Source organism: Halichoeres trimaculatus, unplaced genomic scaffold (assembly GCF_033239565.1).
Source record: "Halichoeres trimaculatus isolate MK-OKI-2021-1 unplaced genomic scaffold, fHalTri1.1 fHalTri1_scaffold_4, whole genome shotgun sequence".
Lineage (NCBI taxonomy): Eukaryota > Metazoa > Chordata > Actinopteri > Labriformes > Labridae > Halichoeres > Halichoeres trimaculatus.
The window spans coordinates 10,587,495-10,609,338 of NW_027437182.1; the positions used below are offsets into that span (position 1 = coordinate 10,587,495).

Genomic DNA, 21,844 nt, shown 5'->3' on the forward strand with positions numbered 1-21,844 from the left:
AGTGGAATTGGGGGGGGCAAAAACACCAAAACTGGAACTCATCAGCTGAAAAGAAAAAAAAATTACAGAACTGAACACTTGAAGGTGACACCCTGACATTGTGAAATTAAAAACTGCCATGCTGCATAGAAAAACAGAAAAGAGGGTTCATCTCATGACAACAGTGCTGTCAAAATTGCTTGTTTTGCTTTGCACATTTTGCATTAAAAGCACTCAGAATGGTACATACATGGCAAAGAAGATCCCCGCCTTAGGGAAAATGCAGTTGGAGAAATAAAAAGACACATTATGCCATTAGCCGGCTAGGAGTGACTAACAAGAAATGATAATGTTTGCATTTTGTCTTGCAGCCTCCTGCTGTGTACTCACGCTCTAATGACGCCTCACTGGGGGGGAAACAGGCCTCTGGGGGATGTTAAGACTCTCATAAATAAGGGTTCACTCTCCTCTTCATGCACTCTCAGGGCAGCAATTATGTCAAAACAGTGGTTATGGTTGTAACAGTAAAGAATATTCCTGTCCTGTGAAAAAACAGGCTCTCCTGAGCCTGACAGGTTTGCCTGAAGTTGAAATTACTATGCGGCTTTGTGATGATGTCACTAAATGCTACTCTATAGCTTACAAATACTATGCTTCGTTATTATTGCATAGTGTGCAGACTGAACTAAAAGCCTGAAGACGTGTTATTGTGTTGACATGCTTCAGCGTTTGATGGCTGCAGTATGTATTTTAAGGAGGAATAATTTATATGTCAACATATATTTTCAGTGCACATCACTCTTCAGCAGACTTCAGTGGAGCTGGTGGAAATAAGTGTGACTTTTAATCGTTGATTGATTTGTTCGTGGGCTATCAGAAACAGAGGAAATAAAAACAGAGAATAGTATGTTGAGAAAACACTTATTTTAAGTTCAAACAGATCTACAAGGAGCATGAGACAACAGAATCAAGAACAGATATTAAAAACAAGCTAATAGAAATGAGTCCCCACATAAAAAGGTTAACTTTAAGTTTAAAATTAATGAGTGCTCCTTTGAGAAACTGTATTTTTGGCGCCCACTATGGACAAAGTTACACCACTATCTTTCATGCAAATCATGAGGCTAATTTATGCCCTGAGTCTTTATTTTGTATACATGTCTGCACATTTTATGGCAGCTTGTATCTGAATATGGACCAAATACGATGACCAGTAGGTGGCACAACACAACAGATGTACAGCCACAATAGAAGGGATGAACTTTAGTGGTTTATGCTGTTCCAAAAGACAGAAAAGTTGTGAAAGTAACAGAAACATTGTTTTCTTCTTTAACCTCAGCGATGATAAATAAAGCTTCTCTGGGGTCTTTCCTTTGTGGTATTTATATTTCTATAACATTTACTGGTTAATGTGTCATCTTATATTAAGCTTTTTGAATCAGTCATGGCATAATGTTAGCATTGTAACTACATTTATCATAGCTAAAAAAGAAAACAATGTTACTTTCAAAACTTTTCTGAGTTCACTGGGATAACGTCCACTAGAAAACCACCAATGTTGATTTCTTCTGTTGTGTTGCTCTATTTGCATTCGTGTTCTGGCTTTTGCAAATCATCAGATACCTACCAGCCACAGTAAGCAAACATTACATTACCTCATATAATTGTAGATGGACGTTCCAATGCCATTTGTAGCCATTTGTTTCTGACACAGTTTTTAAGCCCATCATCGATAGGGGTTGTAGTAGAAATGCAGATCTCAATTGTTCAAGTTTATATGAGGCAAAGAAGCTGGCCTTTGGCCTCCTGGAGACAGTTACAGGGTCTGCCTGTCAGTCAAGGGTCTAATCAGGCATGCCCCCATGCAAAACTTGTGAATTTAATTTTTTGAAAAGAATGAGCAAGAAAAAAATCACACTTGTCCAGTCACCTGTGCAGTGTTGGAGAAATGGGCATGATCAGAACAGTGCTGTTTTTGAACCAGGCTGTAAACATGTTTATCAGCGTGGTAAATGTGTTTTCAGGTGTTTCTGCATCCAGCCTCTCGTGGACACTTGATGAACTACATTTTAGGCACTTCTGCATAGCTCTAGTTATTTTTAGACCAGAGCTTTGGCCAAAGTTTAAATTAGATCAGCAATACACAGCCAAGATGAATTCTTTGGAACTAGTGTAACTTTTTGAGGCAACATTGTAAGAGTTAGTCAGAAATTGCAAACAAAACTTTGGACCAGGACTGGGACCTGGACCTTGGCATGCACCATAAGTGACTATATATTACTTGATAAACTTTTGATAAACAGGTTTTGGTTTAAGATAAGATTCAACTGTTTTGAATCTTATAGTGGGTTTTGCTTTTTTCCCATCATTTTTAAATTTCTTATCATTGAAGTACTGTTTTTATTCACACCTAAATGTAAGAGTCTCCTATTATAGTTCTGCTTCTAGTATTTCATGTTATCGAAGAAAAAAAAAAATCTTAATTTCAGAATAATGAGTGACTTCCTAGTCTTGTCTGGAGTTTTTTAAAGCAGCAGATTAGTTTTACTGGGCACTGGGGTTTTTTTTTTAGCTAAACTACAGGGTCAGACTTGGATTCGCTGATGCCAAGAATCCCCTTAAAGCCCCGCCTGGATGACCACAGAGATCATTTCAAAGACGTGCGTCTGTGTAGAGGAAGTTTTCGGGGCTGTATTGTGACAGCGCTGAGACGAGGGCCAGTGACAGCGACCAGGTGAGAGAGTGTGATTGAATGGCAGCAGAGGAGCGTACATCTTTAAATTCCTCATTATCCACTAACACACAGACACTACGTCTGCTCCTATTCCATTACTTACTCCTCGTATTGTCATGCTCGGAGAATTCAATGTAGTACCTTTCATTGTAGAAAATGAAAAATGTCATTTTCCCCCTCTTTCTCTCCCTCTCCCCTCTCTGTCCTCACACTAATTTAAAATGTCTCATCTCCTTCTGCGTGTTCAACAGTCTGATTGCCTCAGTGCTGAAGAAAGAGGCCTAAGAGGAGGAATCCCCCTCTCTTTGTGAAAAGGAGTCCAGGTGGGAGCAGAGGGGGAGGAGGAGGAGGAGAAGAATGGAGCGGGATGATTCATGAAGGTGAAAATCTGCAGCTTCATCAGAGTTGGTCAAGCAGGACAGCTGCTGCTTCCCCTGACCCCCGAACCAGCCGAGAGACCCAAACCGTCAAGGACTAAAGGTCCTCTTTTCCTTCCAGCAGTCACACCCTTTTTTTCTCTCTGTCATCCTTTTTCCTTTCTTTTTCTTCTCCTGGCTTATTGCAACAGTGCAGGGTCAGGACTTAAATAAAGTCCCTCAGGTGTGCTGGAAAAGACAGTGGTTGGGTTTCTCTGTGCCTGAAACAAAGTCAACATAAATGTGTGTTTTTGTGTGTGTTCCTGACTCTGTTATCTGAAGGGTGGTAAGATAATAAACACACAAAGAGAAACATGTCCTCAGACTTCAGGTTTAAAAAAACACAGGCACCTATAACAGCTGGTTTTGTCTTCAGAAAAGTCTAAATGTGTTTTTTATTTAAAGGGCCATTCCGTGATGTTTTACCTTCATCATTACCAATGAAAGTGTTTTTTTCAAGAGAGACTTTTTCTGCCATTAACTAAATAATGACGGATATGTTGTGTTGTACTCTGTTTAAAACTTAAAACAAAAGATGAGAGGAACAAAATAAAATGAAATAGCTGCAAAAGTTGTGGAAATTATGTTTGAAAAAAGGGATGGTGATTGGAGCTTAGGCACGAGAGACAGTCAGTTACGTCCATATGTGTTTTTCTTTCTTTCTTTCTTTCTTTCTTTCTTTCTTTTTTTCTATCTTTCTTTCTTTACAGTTCAAAAAGTCATATACATTTGAAGCTGTCTGTTTTGATAAATTCAGCAATTTTTTTGCACCTGGAGCCTTTCTGTCTGGTGAGAGTAAGATGTCAGCATAATCAACATTTTCTGCAGCATTTCCAAGTCTAAGCTACACAGTTAAATGTACACTTGTTCTTGTTCCTGAGTGATGTTTTTGTTTTCTTTTTAAAAGCATTTCAAGGAATGTTACTGGGATTGTTTAAAGTGGACCATTGTATGTCTTTAATGTAAGAAGACTGATAAATGACATGAATCGTGGCTCCATTGTGACATGAGCTGTTTGGTTATTTAACCCATGAAGGAGAGATGGGACAGAAACTGACTGACCAACCACTGAGATCTCGTTGAACGCTTTTTTTGTGAAAAGTGTTCAATATTTGATAATGATGTAAACCTGTACTAATCTCACAAACACAACAACTCAAAAACAAAGGCTCATGGTTTCAGACATCTTTGATACATGATACTGGGCTTTTGTTTGCAATCATAACTTTTTACTCAAAATACAACTAACAGGTAAATAAAAAAATAATCAGCTGATGGCACTGAAAACATTTTTGTATTCTTTCTTTATTTTTAGAGATATGTTGTACACTTTTAGCTCGCTACCCCCTTAGATTTGTTGGACTAATGTCTTACCAACACCAGTTTTATATTCTTTTACCGTCACATTTATAAAGCGCCCAGTGCAATTCATTCCATTAGAATATGTTAGTATGATATTTCTCTTTTTCATTTATGACCAGCCTCACAGACACTTTTCTTCTTCATATTGCGGTTTTTATTGCAGCAAAAAGTTTCCAAAATTTCCCTTATTAATGATTATTATTATTTTTGTTTGTTTGTTTCTTAATTACTTTCTGAGATTTTGTTCTTTCGCGTTTCTTGTGTATTTGCTGAATGTGAGTTTGCTGTGTTTTGATTCATCTGGATACAGGTGTTGTACATCAGCCCAGGCTTTAAATGCTGAGATGTTTGGCAATACTTTCTTCATACACATTACCATTACCCCAGAAGCCCTGATAACCAAAACCATAAAAAGGCTTCATAATAATTAAAGCTGCTGTTTGTGTCTCTGTTTTAGACTGACTCACAGTCAAACTTGAGTTTAAGCAAACTGTAGTTTTTCCTCTCTTGGACAAAAGCACACAGCTCCATCAGTTTGGATTGAGAGAAGACTTATTGGGTCTGTTTCTTTAACAGCCTCAGCCTGTACCCACAGATACAGTGTACCACTGCCCTCCATTGGACAACTGCAGAACTGCAATTAATCAAACTGAAGAGTAAAAAGGATCTGGTTTGCTCTTTAATGCTAAGTTAAGATACACTGAAGTTTGCTTTGTTAAATGTAAGAGGAGACAGATTTTTTCTAGAAGAGGTGAGTCTTCTTTAAAGGGAAATCTAATGTAGATAGACTTAGATTAGATAGGGTTTAACTTGTTTTAATTTACCCATAAATAGCCAACTGAATGTAAACAAGGGCAAAATGTTTGTTTAGAAATCAGCTGATCTTTGTGCTAGCCAAAGATGGAAGCGAATCCACTACACATTTCAGAAAAGATTTAACTGAAAGTGTCACAGTCAAATACACGCTCTTACCTGTCAAAGCTGAATTGGCCAAAATGATTAAAGGTAATTTTTACACCAAAAAGACCAAGAGTTTATGAAGAAATGAAAAAATTATGAACTTCAGCCTTACTTTTGCATACAACTGTATTTATTAAGAATTTGAAGGTCTGAGTAACATTTTGTCTCCTGGCTCTGCAGGCCTCTATCCCCATGTGTGTTTTGTGTGTATCCTGATTTTGAATCCTGTGTTGGACAAATAGAATTGAAATTGAGGAAAGCTGACTGTGATGCATAAACTCGTCATTTAAAGAGTGAATAATAACATCCAAGTAATCCATGTGTTCAGCGATGCGTCTTGCTCTATTCCAAAAACTCCTCTGCTGCCTCTTTATGGGACTAATGATGACCCACAGAGTGAGCCACCCATGAGACCAGCACTCTGGCTGTGGGGTCTCCTGTAGTCAGTACTTACGAAGATTAAGATGTCATATATCTGAGACAGAAAGGACAGCATCAGGAATGTGTGTGTGTGCGTGTGTGTACAGGCTTCTTTTCCCGGCCTGTATATAAGTGCTTAATCTGCCCTAACAAGATAGACTTGGACGTGTAGCCTCTCCGCTGCATCACTGATGATGGAGTCGGTAATGATGGAGGAGGAAAGAGAGAGGATAGGAGCTAAGCCTAAAGTAAGCTACTTTGGCACAGGACGATGCACGGCTGGTTCATCACTCTGTGTGTGTGTGTCCAGTTATTTAATCAAATAAGTGACACCAAGTAGCTTAAAGCACCAATAAGCCATAATGCTTCTTTAGCTTTAATTGGCTAAGTGGAATGATGAGCCAAGCAGACGTGTTGAGGCCTTCTCCAAGGAAAATGTTGCCTCCTACAAAGATCTTCAGAATAACCCCAAAAAGCAATGCAGGAAACTACACTTCACCATCAGCCTGAGTGTGCAATTCTCATTTATATTCACTGTTATCTTAAACTTTCCTCTTATTGTTACAAAGAAGGCAAATAGACTGTTAAGGATTTTGTTTTCAGAGCCCTGTGATGCTGCCGTCTATCTCCCCCTTTTTCGACTTTCCCTGATTTTTTCTAGTAAAGTTTGGGTCTGGGTGACCGTCAGGGGGGAAACCTCCCAAACCGTACTGAGCTCATCCTTGGACTTCAAACAGGCCTGGTACACAGTAGCTTCCATGCATGTTCAGGATCAATACCCTGCTGGAAAATGAATCCTCCTCCACACGGATTACTGAGCCAGGAGGGGTAGCACGCCTCTGCAGAATGCAGCGTTATTTCTCAGACAGGTGTGTAGCTCATCTTGTGCAAGTCACTTGAAACAGCCCCCCAGCTGAATATTTCCACCACCAAGCTGGACTGGAGGTTTCCTGCACTGTTGCATTTACATCATCACTGGCTGTGTCCTTGGATATGCAAGCTCTCTGCAACTGAGAAGCTGAGGCTTTTTGATGAATGGTGCAACAACAGTTTGACCTTAGATGTTCTATCACACACTAACATTTGTGAATCTCGCCTGTTGTAGTTCCTCCACGTCTGATTTTGGCATGTTTTTCATAAATTGAAGGACAATATAGAATAATTTTCTGAAAATGTCTCCTGGGTGCAGTGGGTAGTGCCTAACAGACTCGAAATTGGGTGGCAAGTTTCTGCGGCTTTGCTCAAGAAAGTTTGCTTCACTGCTTTTAATTTTTCAAGAAATACTTGTGGTCAACTAGCATCAGAAAGCGCTGTTTTAAAACTTAAAAAAAACAAAGTTGGTGGAAACAATTCAAATTCCAAAGGTTGAAATGACACGAGGACATGTGGTTGTAGAGTTGTTTCTAATGATTTTATTTTGCAAGAGGAACAAATTTCTTGGAAAACAACAGGATCATGTGCATTGTGTACAGCTTGAAAAAGTAGTACCTAACAGTCAGGTTGATCAAGAAAAGGGTTCAACAAGCCACATAAAGAATGCACAAAATGGTACAAGGCAGTAAACATAAGGCAGCCTCCTCATCAGCAGAAAGAACTTCAGTTGAAAAAAAAAAAAAACAGATATTGAGAAGATATTAAAGCCTGTAGCTGATGTTTTTACATTTTATGAGCTCAGTAATGTAATAACCTGGTCACAGGTATAACTGAAAACAACACTTAAATTTATCTAGACATTACACCAGTATAAAGGAAATTATGTTCTTCTCTTCACCTTTGATAATCATTCAGGTAAACACTTTGGCCAGTTATCATCCCCGCTCAGTCGCTCACAGGCTTTAAATCTAACATCAAGAATCAGACATTTAAATCAGGTGAATTACACAAAGTAGGGACATTCACAGTTAATACATTTGGCGATTGCTTCAGCAGTGTTGTCTTGATGTAAATGATCCACGTCCACATCTTTCAGGCTCATGCTGGACTTTTAGATGATTGTTATCATTTTGGCTTTCCTGCCTTCTCCTTCTCAAACTGTGCGATCTTATTGAAAATATCTAAGAGGTTTGAGGGGAGGTCTTTTTTAGCCTTTCCTTCTGGTAAATCGCTCTTTCTGTTTGAATAAAAAGCAACTTTTTCTCCTGACCTGCCGCCCTCTTCCTCTTCTTCACCCCTCCCTCTATTCTCATACCTACCTCCATCGAAGGAGTCTCTCCTGGAGGAGTCGTGTCTCTTCCTGCTTTCAGAGTGTTTGGATGCAGAGCCAGAGTTCCCCATGTATTCAGATTTGGAACCGGATTTCCGTAGATACTCAGAGTCAGCGGACGAGCAGGAAACTTTCCTCTTTCTGTCCTCTTCTATGCTACTCCTCCTCCTCGAGTCACTGTCTCTCCTATCTCTCCTGTCATCCTTCCATCTATCCTTTGTTTCTCGACTCCTGCTCCTCCTCTCTTCTCTTCCTGGGCTTCTACTCTGACTGTTCTTCTTTCTCCCTGTCCTGCTCCTTCTTTTTCTCTCCTCAGACCCTTCGTCATCTGATCCTGCTGACAAAGAATACAGTCGAGAGATCCTTCTATCCTCGGCTTCCTTCACCTCCCCCTCTTCCCTAGCTCCAAACCCTGGGCCTCCTTGCTGGTTCAAGAAGGTGGCAGAGGTGTTAGGAGGAGCGGGGTACCACTCAACTTCATCCTCCTCCTCTTTCCTGCCTTTCTCGTTCTTACCCTCCTCGCTCCTCCTGCTCTCCTTTGTGGAGATCCTACGATGGCGCTTACTTCCCCGCTCAGATCTCCTCTTCTTCTTTTTCTTCTTTTTTGACCTCCTGCGAGATGAGGAAGAGGATGAAGAAGAAGAGGAATTCCTGGATGCATTGGAGGATGATGAGGAAGAAGATGCTGATCTTTTTCGTTTTTTCTTCATCCTGCAGAAGAGACATTCGCTGAATCTCCTCCCTTGAAGACACTGATACATTGAAGTAATAAAGAAAATGTACCTACCACACCTTTAAAGATCAGTGCTCACTCACCTCTTCTCTTCTTTTAGGATCTTACGCAATTTTTCAGCGCTGGTCTGGCCGCTTGTAGCTTTCACCTGCTCCTTAGCGAGCGCTTCTTCTCGCAGGCGAATCGATCTCTTTATGATTTACGCCCATTGAGGCAAAGCAAGACATGACAACAAAAGGCAAAAGCCCAGAGCAACAATTTGGAACACATGCACGGCATTCAAGACATACAGCAGATGCACCGTTCATTTATTTAGCAGTGATTAAGACATGGAGAGGATGAGGGGAAGTGAAAGGACAGACAACGATGATAAAGACATATAAAGAGAGTTGTTCATTTACCACAGAAGAAGTGGTGTGATCCGTCATCGGGTAGTTTGTGCAGAAGCAGATGAATGGACAGAGGTAGAGGCAGAGATGTGCAGAGAAATCAAACAGCATTTGTTCCCCATCGAGACAGAGAAGGTTTCAACGTTACCATACGTGGACCAGGTACACGAGGCACAGCAGTGTCCAGAAGAGGGTTTGTCATCGTGGTCCAATTTTGTTATGTTTTTGTTTTCCACCCCCGAGCAAGGCAGATGAAAGGGTCATAGCGGTTGGAGGGTCAAAGGGCAGAGTGCCGGAGGTCGAGGACACACAGCAAACACCAAAACACTTCATCAGTATTACAAACAACAGAAGGCCTTACAGTGCTATGTAAATCAAAAGAACAGATGGGACACGGGTCAAAGTATAAAATTTAGATCAAAAATTTTCTCAAACACAATTTCTGTTGGTATAGTTCGTTTTTATCATTTGGAGTCAGGCTCCACCGGTACAATTTGTCAGCTCATGTTTCAGAGGAAATTTTGGCTTCAGAATTGTGGGTGTAGTTGTGTTGTTTATCATTTTATATATTAAATAACAAAGTCTCTGAAACTTTTTGACCTCCTTTGAAAGGAACTACTGTTCTCGACACAGATTCCTCAGAAATGTGGTCATACAGCATTCAGCACCGTGGACAGCATCCGGTCCACAGATAGTCCACACTCATCTGGCCTCATTAGCCAGGCGTGGACTTAAAAACAATTGAATCTAGTTTCACTAGTTCATCTGTGGTGTGTGTGACCTATTTTGGTTATTTAGGCCAGATGAACCTTTGTTTGCCAACAAGACACCATTAAGTAAACTGCAAACTGGATTACGCATTCGGCTGTAGCGTAACCCTCAAACAAAAGAACTCACATTACTGAGAGGTCACTTCATTATTAAAACCGCTCAACTGTAAATCTGCTGAATGTTTGTCTAGTTATACCCAAATTAGACCTTAAACAACAGTCAACAGTGTTTTCACCTGATGCAGTTATATTTTTGTCTATCTAGGAGCAGCAGAAACAAGCTGTCAGGCTGATGTGGAGAACATGCAAGTGAAAGTCCTCCTTTAAACATCAAAGCAGTTATAGAAAAGTTTAGAAGCTTAAATCCCAGTTTATGATTGGGTCATGGATTATTTGTGTATTGTAGAAGCATAATACCTAACTACATTAAGAATGAGATAAATAAGATTATTATTCTCAACAGAGTTTAGAAGAAAATCTTAACTACCACAATAACACTCAGAAACTGAAGTAGATAGGTATGTCTATGACATTTCAGAAAATAATATTATCAATTACCATATATATATTTAGTGCATTGATGGATATTTTCTCACACTATTAACTGTTAAATCAAAAATATAAACAATGCTTGCCAGCAGTACTTACAGTTAGGGTGACCAGGTGCTTACAATCAAAATGTGGGACAAGGGGTGTGTTTGTGCGGGACACTGCGGGACACATTACTTCAATGCTGAAACATGTGATTGTATACATTTAGAGTATCGCCTTTTTTACGTTCAGTGTATGTTCTCAACTCTTAAAAGTTGGCTAATACGTGCGCAAAAGCACGAAAAGACACAACATTTTAACTTTCTGCACAAGCTGTTTCCTTTGGTTTTACATCACGACGTGTCGCTTCTCATCATATTCACTTCCATGTGCAGTAAAGAAATACTGTATCAAGTTCCCAAAACACTCACTGTGAATCGCCCTACACTGGTTTTGACCTTAAATAAACAAGTTCCCAGCTCCTTTCTCTCCAAAGATTTATGTTTTTCCACCAAAATCTGCGTTTTGGTGTCCGAGGCTTTTACCTTTGTTTTGTGTCAGTGGGCGGAGGTCAGGAGGACGCAGGTGACAGGTCGATGAACTCCTGACGCCACATGCACATTGATATTAATAGACAGTAGACACAGGCAATGGTGCTAGTCCTCTTTCAGCTTTTGGATGAAAGTCGTGCTTTCAGAAAGGAGACTGCCTTCACTTTGGAGAGCAAGAACCGATCAAATGTGGGATATCATCTCAATTTGCGGGACGTAGGAAAAGTGAGTAAAATGTTGTGCAGTCCCGCACAAAGCGGGACACCTGGTCACCCTACTTCTAGTACACTTTTCTAATCTGCAAAATGTCCTTTTATGTCTGTAGTGTGTGTGTGTGTGTGTGTGTGTGTGTGTGTGTGTGTGTGTGTGTGTGTGTGTGTGTGTGTGATCTGGCCAGCTCACCTGTATGGTGTCTGTGATCTTGTGAAGAGCCTCCTTTGCTTCAGGGTTTAGGTCATCCAAAGACAGTGCTCTTCTGTACAGACTCTCTGCTGTGACCAGTTTCTCCTGGTCCTCAAGCCTAAACACATGGAAGAGCCTTTTAAATAAACGAGGTTAGCGGTAAGCGTTAGAGCAATACTCAGTAGGAAATAAGTGGTTTGGATATGAATGCCTGAACTCTCGTCTCTATTTGTCCTCATTCTTATAGTTGGAACATGGTGGTGCAGCTATGAGCACTGCTGTCTCACAGCATGACAGTTTCTGGAGTGAATACTGGCTCCTTTCTGTAGTGAGTTCGAGTTTGAGCACGGTTTGGTACAGTTAAGCCTGATCCCGTTTGGGTTTCCACAGCAAACTGTGCCCTCTCATGGTGGGCGGCATGTAAGCCAGATGCCGAAAGCTGCAGCTGTTGAACAATAGCATGACGCTGTAACAGCTTGCCCCGCTAATAAATCCAACGAAGAAGAAAAACTCGACACAGTAAACAAAGAGCACAGATGGAAGACATGCAGCATTTCGTCCTCTCTGTGATTGGCATGTAGCTCTTTGATACAAAGTGCATCAAGCTTTGTTTCAGAGAAGTCTGTGTGCCGCCAGGAGAAATGCAGTCGCTGTCGGGGTAAGTGACGATTCTTTTGACCAATCAACGGCCTGCAGTGTTGTTCCTCCACCTACTGAGAGCGGATCCGTTTAGTCTGGCACCCATACGAAAGGGTCCCAAAAAAGTAGGCCGGCTCGTCTCGGTTTTTGAGGATCTGTGGAAACGCTACAAAATGCGAGTCATACCGAGACAAACCGAACCGGTCTGCTTGGTGGAAATGCGGCTTAAAACTTTCTTAATTCACAGTTTAACTTGCATCTTTGCAAGTACAGAGAAAAATCCTGACGCTATTTTATGACCACTCCAGGTAGTTTTTAAGCGAGTAGCTTTACTGTTTTCTGAAACCATCTTACTTTCACAGCAGCTTCACTTGATTCTTTAAAAATATTCTACATTTAAACTTATCATCAAAGCAAAGGCCGCAGGTCTTACTGTTTTCCTCTTTCCACCAGTGTCTGGCACAGGTACTTCTTGGCATTGCGGTGATCTGGACAGTTCTCCAAGGCCAGCTCAAAGTCTGTTATGGCCTTCACAATGCTGCCTTTGTTTGCGTACCTGTGAACAAAGACGGAAACACTGTGAAAACTAAACACGTGAAAAAAAAAAAACAGTCGTTCTGCTCTTGTGTGGAACTGTATTATTTGATTTCTTCATCAAATTTCACTTCCTGTTTAGCTTTTCCGATATTTTCAAACTACTTAAAGTTGCTCTTTTATTCTAACTAAATAGGGAGATTAGAAATTCTGGGTCAACATTTCATTCAAGTGAAAAAAGCCCACTACTGTTTAAGGACTGTTTACCCCCAAAAGTAAAATATTTAAGTAAACTGAAGTAAAATGGAACATATTTTGAGCTTGAGGAAGTTGTGACGGTCAACTTTTTATTTCTAATTTGACATTTTACACCTTAACAATGTAATCAATTGGATTAATGATGAATCAGCTGTTAGTTGCAGCCCTGGTGTTTAAGTATTGGTTAAATGTTGATGAAAATAGGTGTGCTGCAGTTTTATCTGTAAGTATTTTTTAAAACTTGCTATCAATCAACACATTATTGATGCTGAGGCAGTGTTTGGGATTTTCTACAGAGCAGACAGTCAGCCAAAGAAAGCTTTCCTAACCACACAGGTGTTATGTAAAGTTTTATTTGTGCTTCATCGTCACTCCTCCATTGTGGTTTAGATGTCTGATGAGCCCTGAGAATATTGGACCATTAATTCATGACTGACTGGAAATTGCGACACCAAGCTACACCAAAACAGTTGTGCAATGCTGGAAGTAGTTCAAGTATCTCAGAAACTAGATGACTCACAGGGCTCCACGTGCCACCAGCGCCTCTACATTATGCGTGTCGATATCCAAGGCTTTGTTGTATTCATTCATGGCTTCAACGTGACGGCCAAGTTTGAAGTGGTCTACTCCTGCACGAACACTGATGGACAAGAAACATGAAGAAAAGGTTAAATGTTAAAGAAGTAAAAGTAAGATGTGTTGTACAATAAGGTGAACTGATTCTGACAGTAAGTAGACTCGTCTATCCAGGTTTTTCCCATATTGGTTGCAAAATGTTTCAAATTACCACTTCAGGGCCCACGATGCAGACTGCTTCTTCCGGATTACAGATGCAAAATCCTCCTCTTGAAATAGTTTACTGTGGAGAAAAAAAGTCCAGATTGATGAACTCCAGTTTCTTTTGAGGCAGAGTGAAAAGAACCACATTGACCAATGTACCAAAGAGGAACAACCCCTGAAACTAAGACTTGTAGTCAATATCCTGCTATTTTTGCTGTTAATTACGAAGCACTTTGTTTCTTGAATTGAAAAGTGCTATATAAATAAAGTATTATTATTATCATTTCTCACAATTTCTCACATCCACCCAGACAATTATGTCTCATCTCTCATTGTTGTAGGCCAGGCTAAATGCTAATTACTAGATCAAAACCAGCGACACAAAATTAAAAATAGTCAGCTTTCTGAAATCATTTTGTAATTGACATGATAATTGTGGGTAACAGGAAGTTCTGAGCCTTACAGGTTTGGATGGATGCTGTTTTGCAAACCTGTAAGGGTTTGCTTCTCTCTGCAAGTCTTTGTTGGCTGATGCAATACAGCACATTTCACTCACACAAATGAGCCACTTCTTGCAAGGGAAAAATCCCCCCAAAACATACTGATCTATGGTGGAGCCAGCTGATGTATCTGTCTCACCTCTGCAGTCCTCTCATCATTGATGGTGGATGCTCATCGCTGATTCCCACCTTCTCCAGCAGGTAATCCACGACAGAGGGATTGTGGTAACCATGACAGCTCTGCAGTATGTACTCATACGTCTCACTGGAGTCTGCAGCTGCATGAGCACTACGGCTGAAGGAAAGTCAGTGTCAAAGATCAGCACAAAATGTAGATTTGACAGTTCAACCAAGTTTTTTTTATGCATCAGTCAACACAACAAGTCCTTAACTATTTTTTGATTACAGCTTGCTTGATGCTGCACAGTTACCTGCAGTTTTTATGCTTTAAACCTCTCCTACACTTTGTATCTGTATTTATCAGAGCTTTTTAAAGAAACAAGAGTCAGAAGACTGGGACTTAACCTCACAAGCACTGAAAGGTTTTAATTAATGTCCTGTAAGGACAGTAACCTGAAGTGTCGGTTGAAGTATGTTCAGTGATCACAGTGTGCTCTCTTCTTTGGCAACATGAAGCACGAAATGTGTCTACAGTACTTGTTACTGTGTGCAGTCCTGATAAACTGGTTGACCAATAAAGACTGGATAGCTTCAATTTCAAGGGAGTGGATTCAAATTCCTTCTTTTCAAGGTGTGTTTAAGCATGAGTTCCCGTAATCCAGGTGCTGGAAAGCCATATATGGACATTAATTACACCTGTCAATCAGAAGGAGAGGCTGGCTATTGGTTTATAACTTGTAAAGCAAAGGCTTGTTTTTAGCTCTGAACTCTGTAATTATTACTGTGTAAATAGATTTATCTTGCACCAAACAGAACGTTGTCTTAGCATACTAAAAGTTAACAAACATGGTCCACAAGGGTTTTTGAGCAGGGCTGTCCCTAAATAACATAACACTGCTTTGGAGTATTGACCACTCAGATGTGGGAATTCAACCCAGCTGTGTGATAAATTGTTCTATCCGTTTGTCAAACATATTTCTAGACTGACTAATTTATTATTTGGAATTTATTTAAAATGCATACGCTACATTCCTCTAGTCTAACATAAATAAAACATCAACAATAATTGGTGTGAAGTATTTAACAGCACATTCTTAATCTAATCTGGACACATACAATATTCTTAATCATCATATTTTCAAATTCTTCTAAATTTCTGTGTGTTTTTGTTCTAAAGTTATTTGTGCTGTTGTGTATTCACCTGTAGTGTATGGGGAGCTCCTCCCTGGGAATAACACCCAGTTTCATGTGCTCCAAACTGGAAGAAAGAGACGTCTGATGGAGGGAGACCGTGATTTTCTCCTGATAGCGGTCGATATCCTTCACGGCAGCTACAGAGGGACAAATGAAACATCTTAGAGATGATTTTACATACTTTTTTTTCTGTGAGATAAGAAGAGTGGCAAACGATTATCAACACAAAACTAAAGATCAATCGAGAAACATGAGGGGTAAAGAATGATGAACTCCTGCTGAAAACCTTTCATTCACTCACTGTAATTACAATCTTGTAAGATTAGGATCCTTTGGGATAAACTTTTAAAAGTCAGCTTTGGAGAAAACATACCATTAGTGTGAACAAGCTAACCAATCTTTATTCTAAAAGACTTTTAATCTACCAGACTGTTAAACTGATCAAATTACAAGGCTGCTACTCACACATCCAGGGGTTTACAAACTTATCTCGGTTCCCACAGTAAAAACTGATTTTCTGAAATGTCATTCTCATCAGGCATGACAATGGAAAAGACAGAAGACCACTTTCAGTGAGAGTTATCTTGTCCAAAAACTGACATCCTGAAATGTAATATTTACAGACTGTTTTCACAATGATCCCTTAAGAACAGAGGGGACTGAAAAATAGCGCAGTGTCTTGTAGCAGGGGCAAGATGTAATGCCCTCTCTAAGTGTTGTTTGCTCTCATGTGCAGTGAGCCATCACTTCTATTATTGCAGCTGTAATAGATTTTCAACTACAGGATCTAGACTTGCACGAAAGTCCAGATTTAACTTGTGATACACCTCACAGATGAACCCAAAACTACGACTGCTCTCTTGGCAAACCATCAGCTGTCTCTGTCAATAGCTGTTGCCTGCAAACTTAATAACCAGTCAGTGTGTGGAAAGTTTGCACCAAAATTATTGTAAGCTTGCTGCAAAGAAGCTCACCTCTGATAAAGTCGCCGATCTGGTAGTAGGACAGAGGATCGTCATGGCTGCCAGTGGAGGGGATTTCTCTGATGTGACATAGAGCCTTTAGGAAGAAAAGAAATTAACAATAAGGTGGCTGGAGTCATGACCTTATGGTTTTTTGTTAAAACGGAAAAACACTTCACATGAAATTTGCAATAAAGTATGAAGCTAGGTACAAACAAGACAAACTTCCATTGTACTAATAAATCATGCATTTGTTTCAAAGTGTGATGGATGGCTCAAGATATGCCTTGGGGCGTCTCCTGTTGTTTCACCAGGTATGTGATCTGGCAGTTCCCAGAAGAAATAGCACGTTGTTTAACCATGAAACAAAACGTGTATGTCAGAGCCATTAAACCATCAAGGCGACAGATGCCAAGACGCCAAATGAAGGTTACAGCAGAGCTGCTTACGGCTAAGTTGCAGAAGATTTAAACCTGCACAGCACACTGAGAGCTAATTTCCATTCACACTGCTAGTGACCTGAAGCAAATAGAGCATCTCTGGGGGTAGATGGAGAAGACCAGACCCAAAAATACAAATTTATGAATACAGGATATTTGAAAGGTTACCTTTTCAAATTTAATAAAAAAAATTACCTTATGATACTGTCATAAATTTTTTTTAACTTATTTTTAGATGCATCTGTATAATGATGGTCTCAATATTCGCCTGGGCTGAATTTTGACCTACTGACAACTCCAAGTCTTCTATGTCTCTCTTCAGTCCTCCAGCTGTGCAGAGCAGCGTAAGAAAGAAGCCGTACTCTCTGACGTTGTTGATCCTTCCCACCAAAATGTCGCCTTTTTCCAAGTCTCTGTACAGCATGGCTCTCCTCTCCTCAAAGGATACCTCCATGAATAGCTCTACAGGTGGCATAAGGGCATAGGGCTCTGGAAAAGAGCGTATGGAGAAAGTGAAATCATGCAAAATCTTACCACATACATAATTATATTGAGCTGTTTAAATTATAAAACACATATTTCTCTTTGTTTTAGCTTTCTGTCTACACTGCATTACTCTCAGCAAAAGATTGAGCTTATCCAAAAAATGATGGGCAAATGAAACCAAGGCTTTGGAGCATGCGTCACTTATCCCAAAGCAGAATGATTCCAAACGCTGTTTCAGAGCTTGTATGAAAACACCACTGTCACGTGACCAGTGACGTACAAAGCTTTGAATATCATCGCTGCTTCAATTTGCACTTCCCTGTGTCCAAATGTCTTGAAGCGTTTCATTGGCTCGAAGTGTATCAACGTGTTCCTAGTGGACCATACACGTCTCTGAATCACCGATAAATAATTTTCTGAAAAGTATTTCTTAAAGAATACTGGTCTAAAACACTCAACAAAACAGCATGTTTCTGTGTTCAACACTATGTTTAGTTTCAAATCTGCAGCAGAACGGATTTCTGCTCTTGTTTGCATTGGCGTTTTGTCCAGTTTTTAAATTCTGCTTTGTAAAAAAAACCCTAAAGTGCCATGTTACTCTTCATACTGTGCCATTTATTCTTATTTTTTGGTTTAATCTGGGAGGATTTTGGTGTTTGTACTTTTTTTTAAACAAATGACTTACTCTTTTTAACAAAGAGCATTGTTTTACTTCTGGTGCAGTGTCTAAGTGTCTTCTAACAACAGGCATGATTCATTTTAAAAAGTATCAATGATGTACTCATTCATGAGTTTAAATGAACAAAAGCATCAACAGATAAAAATGACCTGGCAGTCTTTTCTAAACTCCCACCGCTGATATGATCTGAAGCTGTAACAGTGCTTCAGTTGAGCTCTTCAGGGGGTTGCTGTGGTCTGAGCTGACCACCAGGTGTTGTTATTCTTAGATTGAAGCCTTGAACCTTTGAATGTTATTCAACAAAGATAGAAAGTATACCTTAGAGTTCCTTGGGGCTTCACTTTCCCATTACTGCCAAACAGTCTCAAAAGATCTCAAGCCCAGCAAATTGATGTGCTAATCCTGGGCACAGGCCTGCTGTATTATAAATGGGCTTTATGAGGCAGTTAAATGACTGATTCCAGAGAGCTTTAACTTTCTCTGTAGTTGCTTATTTGATTTCAATATAGCCAATAAGATACCCTTGCTGTCAGTACAGTTGTGGATCCCTTTCCTTTACAAAAACAAAAAAGCTAGCAAATGTGTATGACCTTCAATTAACTCATTGTAAACACAAGTATTTAATCAATGTACCCCATTTGTCTTACAGAATATTCTTCTTATTCAACAGAAAAACAATACTTCTTTTTGTCTGTTTTCAAAAAAATCCTGCTACTCATACATCATCGTGTACAGAGCACTGAATAGTCAGGCTCCAGCCTATATCACAGAACAGCTGAAGCCAAACTCCAGCAGGACTCAGGTCCTGTAATCTTATCTTGTCAGTTGTGCCGTGTACTAGGCCCAAAACTCAAGAAGACTTTTGAAGTTGTTGCTCCCAAAGTCTGGAACAGCCCTGCTCTGGATTTGAGATGTGGGCTCTTAACATTTTTAAAACCAGTTAAAAACCAGTCTGTTCAGACCTGTTTAAGCTATCCATATCCATTTTGATTGGACTTATTTGTATTTAATCTAAGTTCTCTTGTCTTCCTTTTTAACCTTTTGATGTGATGTAAACTTTATCCACATTACTCTGATGGGTGCGTGTTTGTGCTATGACCAATGAAAATGGATGTTCAACTCCTCGCACGCTGTGGCTGACATAGAAAGTGCCAAATATGTGTGAGTATTTTGGTGTGGAAAAAGGTCTTGAAAAAATGAACTGAACTCATGAAGTCGAACTTGTGGTGAAAACAACACACCTGCAGCGTCTTCCTCTAAATGCTCCTCCTCCTGAACAGAAGTTGTCTTCCATGCTGGACAGAACAGGATGTCAGCCTTCCTGGCTATAAACTGCTCTACAAGAGAGTTGTCCTTCCCTTCACTTCCACTGTGAGAGGAAAAAAAGACTCAGCTTGGTGAAACACGATTTCACACCAAGTTGAAAATGTTAGTCCACATAACTGTGTACTTGGCATTTATAACAAAGCTGGAGCTGAGGGGTTCACAGGTGATAAAAGACATACCTTTCACAGGTGGCCTTGCACAGGTCAGACACCACTGCTTGAAAGTCTGGGTTTTCTGTTTGCTCACATTTCAGTTTATCCAACAGTGACCGTCCATGATACGTCAGACACTGCCTCAGCAAGTCTTTATCCATTTCCAATTTTCTTTTTATTCAGATTTTGAATCACACACCTGTGTGTCAGAGATAAAGCTGCCTCTCCGCGCCGTTTGCTATGTACAGACCAATGTATGCATCTACTCACAAACAAAATAGAGAGACCGTGATGGTAGTCTTGCAGAATAAACATCTGTGTTGCTTACTTTCGTCATTGGTATGAGAATTTTCAAGTACCAAGAGAACAGGACAAAAACATTCCCCCTGCTTCGTCAAGCTAACTAGCAAAACAAATGCTATTTCGCCATGCTAACACTCTGCAGGGAAGCAATTTAGAGTTTAAATCTCGAAAAATGCAAATAAGAAAGACAATGAGCTACGTTTAGGTCTACCAATATCACCCTTCGTCTAAAGACAAAACGCACGACTGTAAAACAACATGCACAAAACGAGACAACGACTCCCCTCCGCAAAACTCCACAGCCCACACCGTAACCACCGTTCATATGGGCTTCAGCGCATGCGCAACGTGTTACACTAAAAGCGCCACTGGAAACAAGCTCTAGCTAGGAACTATAAAGAACCTACCCAAATTTGGATCTGCTCTTACAAGAAAACCATTTTCACCACAAAGCAATGTTCTTTTTTACATTTCAAAAGTATCTATTATAGCTATCTATCGTGCCTATTATATCTGAAAGTTTTATTGCATGATGTATTAATTAATCAACTACTTTCTTGAAGATAAAGAAGTTACATAAATACCAACTGTTTTCCTTCTGCCCTTTAAAATACTCATATGAAAACATGCTTTACTTTCACCAACTTGGATGCGACACTTTGTAATAATCACTTGTTAAGTGTCCAATATTCACAGATAACACCAGCTTTTATGGGTAATTTTATTTATCTGTAAATCATGTCCTGTATTGTATCCTGTATCTTTTTTTCTGTGAGGTGGATAGGTTATCTCAGCAAAGGACAGCTGGAAAGAAAGTGCTCCGTGATACAGATTGAGACAAATTTGTGAATAGTATTTGAGGGAAATGGGCCTTTTGTGTAAATAAAATAAGTCTTAAATCATTGAGATTAGTTCATGAAAAATTGGACCAAAAACCAAAGTGATGTATTTAAATTTTTGTTCAGTGTATAATCCTGTATTCACCATTTTCAAACATAAACAAAAAACGTATGCAGAACCTTGACTGCTGATCTGTATACACATTTTGTTACTGTATGGTAACTATCCTGGACTGATTAGCCCTGCATTATCTAATGTCAGTGCAGATTTTTCACAAGTGCCTGGTGAGTTTAATTATTGAGTTTTTGGTGTCAAATATTTGGTACGTCTTTATAATACCTGGTTTTTCAGGTTACATGAAACTACTCTCTCCAAGCAAACCCTCCCTGATTGTGAGAAGGAGGAGCTAGGAACGTGTTTAGAGCATGATTAATCACAGACCTAGTATTTGTCAACACCTAGAGTGGTGAGAGCATACACCATCAACATGGACAGAAAACTCTTTTATTGGATGCTGATGCTTGGATATTTTCATCTTTCTTCTGGACAAAGTAACTACTGATTAAGATTTATTTTCTCTTATTTACTCTCCTGTGCATCTTATTACTTTACCAGGCATGCAGGAGACAGAAAGAGAGTTGATTTAAATGGGTTATAACTTTTGATAAACATTTTTGCTTTACTCTTCACTGCTTGATATTTAACCATATTTTAACATGAAGATTAAATATCTAACTGTGTATACTATTTCATGTTTTTTTTTACACACATTATATGAACTGAACTAAAATATGGTCAAAGTGTATTTATCATAAACATAAACTGAATACTTGAAAGTGCACTTTATTCCACTTTTAAGATTCGTAATGAGACTTTCCATCAAGACATTATTGACCCTCTGTTACAAAGAAACAATTCTGATGTAAGGTGATTATTTTGTTTAACCAGTCAAGACAGTAAATCACATTATTGGAAAATTGGGCTTCTGTATTATGGGCTTCTGTATTACTTTAGCACTACAAAAGCATATATATTACAAAAAGAAAATGTTCCAGATCAACACTCATTAAGTTTAATTTCTAAGACTGTTGATTTATCATACTTTTTGTACATTTGTATACTAAAGCTTGAAATATTCATAACTTTTTTTTCTCCACGAGACTAAAGGTGAGTTTACACAA

At 39.5% G+C, this 21,844-nt stretch overlaps 1 protein-coding gene across 1 annotated transcript; it reads right to left on the bottom strand.

Annotated features, from left to right (window-relative positions):
• Nucleotides 1-7,295: 7,295 nt before the first annotated feature.
• On the bottom strand, nucleotides 7,296-20,145 carry ttc14 (tetratricopeptide repeat domain 14). Its single transcript, XM_074668324.1, has 12 exons — nucleotides 19,548-20,145; nucleotides 19,284-19,411; nucleotides 17,167-17,366; nucleotides 16,450-16,534; nucleotides 15,483-15,612; nucleotides 14,301-14,456; nucleotides 13,669-13,740; nucleotides 13,402-13,521; nucleotides 12,523-12,645; nucleotides 11,451-11,568; nucleotides 8,891-8,997; nucleotides 7,296-8,785 (listed from the first exon to the last, which is right to left on the bottom strand). Exons 1-12 carry the CDS (start codon nucleotides 19,679-19,681, stop codon nucleotides 7,870-7,872), a joined length of 2,289 nt encoding a protein of 762 aa, XP_074524425.1. The 5' UTR covers nucleotides 19,682-20,145; the 3' UTR covers nucleotides 7,296-7,869.
• Between the last annotated feature and the right edge of the window lie 1,699 nt (nucleotides 20,146-21,844).